This window comes from Eimeria maxima, genomic scaffold (genome assembly GCF_000499605.1).
Source record: "Eimeria maxima Weybridge genomic scaffold, Emw_scaff183, whole genome shotgun sequence".
Classification (NCBI taxonomy): domain Eukaryota; phylum Apicomplexa; class Conoidasida; order Eucoccidiorida; family Eimeriidae; genus Eimeria; species Eimeria maxima.
The window spans coordinates 29,403-36,002 of record NW_013564739.1 but is presented as its reverse complement, the minus strand read 5'-3'; the positions used below and the strand labels follow the sequence as shown (position 1 = coordinate 36,002).

At 51.7% G+C, this 6,600-nt stretch overlaps 1 protein-coding gene across 1 annotated transcript; it reads left to right on the top strand.

Moving 5' to 3' along the window:
• Positions 1 to 475: 475 nt before the first annotated feature.
• On the top strand, positions 476 to 6,360 carry EMWEY_00020190 (gamma-adaptin, putative; the record flags this gene model as incomplete). The annotated part of the gene is made up of 9 exons (XM_013480345.1): positions 476 to 480; positions 750 to 1,305; positions 1,649 to 1,784; positions 2,091 to 2,245; positions 2,584 to 2,806; positions 3,444 to 3,580; positions 3,742 to 4,056; positions 4,248 to 4,569; positions 5,372 to 6,360. The coding sequence occupies 9 exons, from the start codon at positions 476 to 478 to the stop codon at positions 6,358 to 6,360; spliced, it is 2,838 nt and encodes a 945-aa protein (XP_013335799.1).
• Positions 6,361 to 6,600: the final 240 nt, after the last annotated feature.

Here is a 6,600-nt window from a genome sequence, read left to right as displayed (position 1 = left end):
TCAATGCTGGGATATCCTACGCACTTTGCTCAAGTTGAATGCATCAAACTCCTGGCCAGCAATAGGCGAGCCCTAAATGCGGAACCCTGAACCCTAAACTTTTTCTTCTTGTCTGTTTATACCCTGCCTCTTAAGCTTGTGTGCCTCTGCGTGGGGGTCGCCTGTATCGTTTGCCGTTGCCATATTGGTTGTTTTTAGATGCTGTTTGTCTGGACGGCGACACAGGGAAGGGATCCAATGTGTTCTAATTTTGGCTTGTCTGTCTGTCTCGTTTCGTGTCCAACTGCTCTGCACTGCGCATCAGTCTGCCCCGTGTGTCTGGCCCTCTCTTTTGTCGATCTGCTGTTTGAGTGCACCGCCTCATTCTCCTCTGTTCGCATTGCAAGAGGCCTGCTGACAGGGGGCGTGACGTGTATGGACAGTACACAGCGATGTAACGGTGTATGCGCAGCATTGTGGAGATGCATTCACAGCGATGCGGTGCTGGAGTGTGATGCTGCTGAGGCGTATATGCAGAGTTGTGTAGGCATATGGACAACGGTGCTTTGGTGTATGGGCAGCACTGCTGAGGCGTATAAAAGTGCCATGCTTGCGCCTTGTAGGTTGTGCTTTGTGTGTGTGGATAATTGTATATTTTTGTGCCTTTGTATATGTCTGTGTCCATTTGCGTGCATCTGGTTGTGTTTGTATATGTTTGCATTTGTATTTTTTGTAGTTGTGTGTAGTTGTACACGTTTGTGGGTGTGCAGGTACGCCGAGAAGCGGATCGGTTACTTGGGGCTGACCTTACTGTTGGACGACAGCTCTGAGGTGGCGATGCTGTCGACGAATTCTTTGAAGCAGGATTTGCAGCACACAAATCAGTACATTAACAGTTTGGCTTTGTCGGCGTTGGCAAATGGCTGCCCCCGCGAGGTGTCTCGTGCTCTACTGCCGGAGGTGGATGCGCTGCTCAGCTGCAGCAACCCTTTCATTCGCAAGAAAGCGGCCCTCGCTGCAGCAAAGGCTCTCCGTCGCCTGGGTGCAGAGGCAGCATCACTGCTCCATGCGCTGCCTGCCCTTTGCAACGACAGGAGCCACGGCGTCCTGCTAGGAGCATGCGGCCTCCTCTTCGCCATGTTCGACACCCAGCAGCAGGACGCAGCGGCAGCGCCAGCCAGTCAGCAGCTGTTGCAGCCTCTTGCCAAGGCCCTCAGAGCTTGCAGCAGCGCCACGCACCCGCAAACTGCTGAATACGACATCGCAGGGATCGTCGATCCCCTCCTCCAAGCTAGGCTCCTCAGGGCCGTCGCCCTGCTAGCACAAGTATAACGCAAACACGCAATGAACGAAGCAGTCGATGCAAATGCATATGCAGATGCTGGTGCTGCAAGTGCTGATGCTGCTGTTGTTGATGCTGTGGCCTTCGCTGTCACGGGACTGTTTCGGTGGCTCGCTTCTTTTAGGCTGTCTAAATGTTCTTGCTACTTCTGATGGTGGGATAGCGCTGATACTGCTGTCTCCACGGGAGAGCTGCCGTTGATGAATGTGTGACCTTAGTAGCACCAAATCTGTCACCAGACGCAGGAAGGGGAAGCTGTATGCATTGTGACTGCATGATTTTGGCTGGCTACAGTTGCTGTTAATTCTGCTTTTGCTACTACTGCAGGGGGACTCGGCCGCAAGTGCTGGGTTGACAGAGCTGTTGGCGCATGTCGCTACCAACACCGATGGAACGAAGAACGCCGGGAATTGCGTCCTCTACGAATGCGTGCGCACCATCGTCGCTCTAGAAGCTGATCAAGGTAAAACCATCGGCAGCAGATCCAGCTGCAGCAAATCGAGCTACAGCAAATGCAGCTGCAACAAATGCACTAGGTTGTGTTGCGTGGTATGTACAACAAATCGGCAATTTCGCTCTTGCCCGCTTTGAGCGTCGTCATCCCATGCAGTCTTGCTGATTGTCTGGCCGTTTACAATCTAATTGCTCTATTGTTTCATTTTCTTCCCTATTTATTTGCTTCGTTGTTTTTTTTCTTGATTACAATTTTGCTGCAATGTTTATTTGGTTTCTTGGTTTTCGTGTACTTTCGATTTGCGGTTCGTCTTAGGGTTGCGTGTTTTGGCGGTAAACATTTTGGGTCGCTTTTTGTCGTCTCGGGAGCCGAATTTGAAATATGTGGCGTTGGACACGCTGCAGCAGCTGCTGCACAAGGATGCAGCAGCTGTCATGAAACACAGAGAGACTCTCCTGGAATGCCTCAAGGTCATAGATAGCCCCACAAATACAGCAGCAGCTAATGCTACAGAACCAGCGCGAGCTGTAGCTGCTTCACGGAGAGATGCAATCACAACAGTTGCAGAACTTGCAGCTAATGCACCAACAGCAGCAACGGCACCATCAGTATCGGCAGTATCACCAGCAACCTAGCTGCTGTACTAGCAGCGACATCAGCAGTTTCAACAGTAGCATTTGCAGCGTCAACAACACCAAGAGCAACAGGAGCAGCATCGGCAGGATCAGCAGGGGCAGCATCAACAGCAGGAGCAGCAGGGTGTGTTTACAAAATGCATGCTTGTTTGCTCGTTCGTTTGCGTTGTTAGGACGGCGACAGTTCAATTCGACGTCGGGCTCTAGAGGTGCTGATTGCTCTCCTATCTGTGGAGAACATCTGCACGTTAGGTCGAGAACTCCTTTCGTTTTTGTTGATTTCCGAAAAAGACTTAAAGCCTTTTGCTGCTTCGAGACTTGCTGCTGCAACTGAAGCGCATGCACCTACGCGCCGTTGGCAGTTCGACGGAACACTCAAGTTGTTGTGTCTGGCAGGTACGTCTGGTCAAACAGTAAGTTCATTTCGACAATTTATTGCTGCATATTTAATTAATTGAGACGATAATTAATGGAGACGAGTGCGTGCAGACAGTCAATACACAACTGCACAACACACATACTCAAAGGGACAGACAATGCAACATATTAATGAAGAGAGACAAACAAGTCAGAGGACGAGTGCGGATAGGGATAAATATACAGAGATATACGAACGAGACAGAAGCGTGTGGCGGCAGAGACAGGCACACAGAAATAGACAGAGGCAGACTGAGGCAGAAAGACAGAAACAAAGGGAGAAATCGGCAGAAAGCGATAGACGGAGAGGGCGACAGGCAAATCTCCAGGAGAGAGGGAGGATCGATGGGGAGGCAGAGAGCGGCTGAGAGAGCCACGGATACGGAGAGACAGATGCAGATGGCACAGAAAAGCAGGCAGAGACAGAAATTGAGATAGAGAAGGAGACAGAGGGAGACCGAGAGCGAGGGGGGGATAGGGACAGAGACAGCCAACCAGAAATCGTCATAGTGTGGGTCGAGTTGTTTTGTTTTCCCCTCTTATTGTGGATGCTTTAATGGATCGTTGGTTGAGTTGCTATAGCATCATCATGCTGAAATGTGCCTTGGTCTTACAGGGAATTACCTCTCGGACTCAACAGGAAATCAACTGCTGTTGCTAGTCTTCAAAACTCCAGAGCTGCAGTCTTATGCTGTGCACAAGCTTTTCTTTTGTCTCCGCGAAGGCAGCGCCAGCAACCCCGTCCTAGCCAAGGTAACAAACCCTAAACCGTAAACCCCTGCACACGCCAAAAGTCATTTAGTTCCTCGCGACCCTGTCTTGCAATCGATGCATGCAGACGCTAGTTTCTGGGGCTTGGCGTTGAGGGTTGGGGATTCAGGGCTGAGGGTTTGGGGCTTGGTCGTTGAGTGCAGACAGCGCTGTACTGCGTGGGGGAGTTCGGGGAGATGCTGACTGCAACAGACAAATCGCATTTGCTGTCTAAGCAGCAGCAGCAGCACCAGCAGCAGGATCCCGCAGCTGCTGCTCTTGCACTAACAGCTGCTGATGTTGTCGACACACTGGAGCAAATATGCCACGCGCTACGCGGAGGCAAGCAAAGTGGGACGAATAATGCAGCAGGAGCTGCTGGTGCAGCTGCGGCTGCTGCTGCTGCGAACGGCTCCTCCGGTGTGGCTGAGTCGCTCATGACCTGCATGGCGAAATTGGCTGTCAAACTGCCGGAACAGGTGAAGACCATCAGTATGAGTAGCAGTAGCATCTGCTGCTACCGTTGTTGTTTTGATGCTGTTCGGGGTGGTGTTTTTGTTCTTGTGTTGTCCGTTTCCCCTTGGAGTTCCGTTTCGTTTCCTTTCTCTACCTGCCTGTCGGGCTGTGTGCGGAGATCTGCTGTTGTGTGTGCTTGGTGCTGCTGTTGCAGAGGGGCCGGCTGCTGCAGCTGCTGCAGTCCTTCAACACCAGCAGTAACTTGGAAGTGCAACAGCGGAGTACAGAATTTGTTACGCTGCTCCAGTCGCCAGACTGGTCGCCTGAGGACTTAGCAGCCCTTTTTAGTCGCATGCCGCTACAGCAGCAGCAGCAGCAGGTGCAACAACAGGAGAGGCCCATTGGAGAGGTATACTTCGATTTAGCAGACCTACCTCCTGAGCCCGAAGCAGCAGCAGCAACAGCAGCGGCAGAGACGTCTTTTCCAGGTGTCTCGACAGCTCCCCAGCAGCGAACTGCCAATGGCACCACAGGTGGTCCGTCTTGCTTTACCCTTTTGGCTGCTGTCCGGCATCATGTTTTACTCCTCAAAACGTTTTCCGGTCCATTTTTATCTTTTGTGCTCCTTTGATTCCGTTTGTTTGCTGTCTTTTATGTGTTGCTTGCTGTTTGTCCGCTGTTTGTTGGCTGTTTGTCTTCGCACCAGCGTTGCTATTCGCTTCTTTTGGGGCTGTATTGTTGTCTTCGTTTTTATTTTACGCTTTGTCTCGCCAATTTTCTGATTTCGGTTTGTTCTGTGCCTGTTTATTTGTATATTCATCTGTCCTTCATATCCATTATTGTTTGTCGACTGATTGTCTCGGCTTCGCCGAGTTCCATTGGTTTCTCTTCTTAGGTCGTCTGTCTCTGTCTGTTTGCTGCTCTTCAGCTATTTATTTGTATGCACCTACGTGTATTTGTTTCTCTTTGTCTGTTCCACCGTCTATATTTATTTAGTTGTCTGTAATTGCCTGCTTGTTTATCCGTCGTTCTATTCGCCCGGATTTATTCTTCTTATTTGTTTTCTTGTTTCAGCTTACTTATGATTGTCTTTTGGATCATGCCAGTTCACTTGCCATTGCTTATTTAACTCTCCTGATACGCTTGTCATCGCGTAGTTGACTTAAATTTATTTGTGCTTATTTGTTTCCTGATTTACGTGCCACAGTTTGTCGAGTCGTTTCGATCAATGCTTTTAAATTAGGTTGTTTTTGTCTGCCATTCTTAATTTATTTCACTTTTTGCGTGTTCGTCTGAATATATTTGCCTTCGTTTGCCTTTCGTTTGCTCCTTCCTCAGCTCAGCTGCTGGAACTCGACGATCTTCTGGGACTCTCCACGTCTCCACCCGCCTCCAAGAGCTCCCCCTTACCAGTTGCTGCCAACACCAGCAGCAGCAGCAGTGCCGGCGGTTTGGATTTGCTGGCGGACTTGCTGGCTGGCGCTTCTGTATCCTCTAGTGAGGCCAACCATAAGGCAGCAGAACAGCAAAGCGCAGCAGCATCACCAGCAGCGGCAACAGCAGGGGCCCCCACACCAGCGGCGGACCCATTTTCTGGACTTATTGACCTCGCAAACCCATTGCCTACAACAGCAGCAACAGCAGCAGCACCAGCAACTCTTTCCCCTCCTGCAAGCATGAGCTCAGGGGAGCCCCTTCCTTCTTTGTTGGAGTCATCCCTGCGCCCGCTCAGCCCTTCAGCAGCAACAGGAGCAGCAGCAACACCAGTTGCATCTGCCGTAACAGCAGCGGGAGAGGGCTCGTCGGCCCCACTTGCACTTACCGCAGCGATAAGCCCCCCTTCCCCAGCAGCAGCGGCAGCCACTGCAAGAGCAGCATCCCCTGGAACAGCAGCAGCAAGTGTGGGGCCAGACGGTGTCGCTGCAGTGCAGGTGCTAGACGAAGAAGGACTGAATATCCTCTTGAAATGCCGCCGCGCGGGATTGGGGGTCTGCGAGGTGACGGCAGAGTTCGCTGCATCAGCCAGCAGCACAGTGCTCCAACAATTCCGCTTCGAAGCTGCCGTCCCCAAATACCTGCAGCTGCAGCTCGAGCCCCCGTCTGCAACAGACGTGCTCCCGGGGGGCCCTCCGGTGCTGCAGCGCCTCCGTGTCAGCTCTTCCCCAGGAGGTGCTGCTGCTGCCGTTGCTGCAGGGAGTCCGACAAGACCTCAGGATAAGCCTCTGCTAATCAAGTGTAGGGTCACATATTTGAGGGAGGGGCTGACCGTTCAAAAGAGTACAAAGGTCGCTTCGTTTCCTTCCTCTTTCTTGGACTTGGACTCATAGGGGAGCCTGTAGGACATCAAGGGAGACCACAAAGTACCCCTGGGCTTCTCCAGGGGCATCTAGAGTCATCCAGGGACTTTTAGTCTCCTCGAGGGGTCCTGAGGCATCTACATGCCTCAGGACTATGTGCCTCTACGGTTCTACGTGGTCCGCCAAAGTTCTCTAAGGTCCAGCGGCCATCGAGGGACCTAGCACTGTCTTGTGGATCTCTATAAGTCTCTGCATGCACCCCGAACGGCT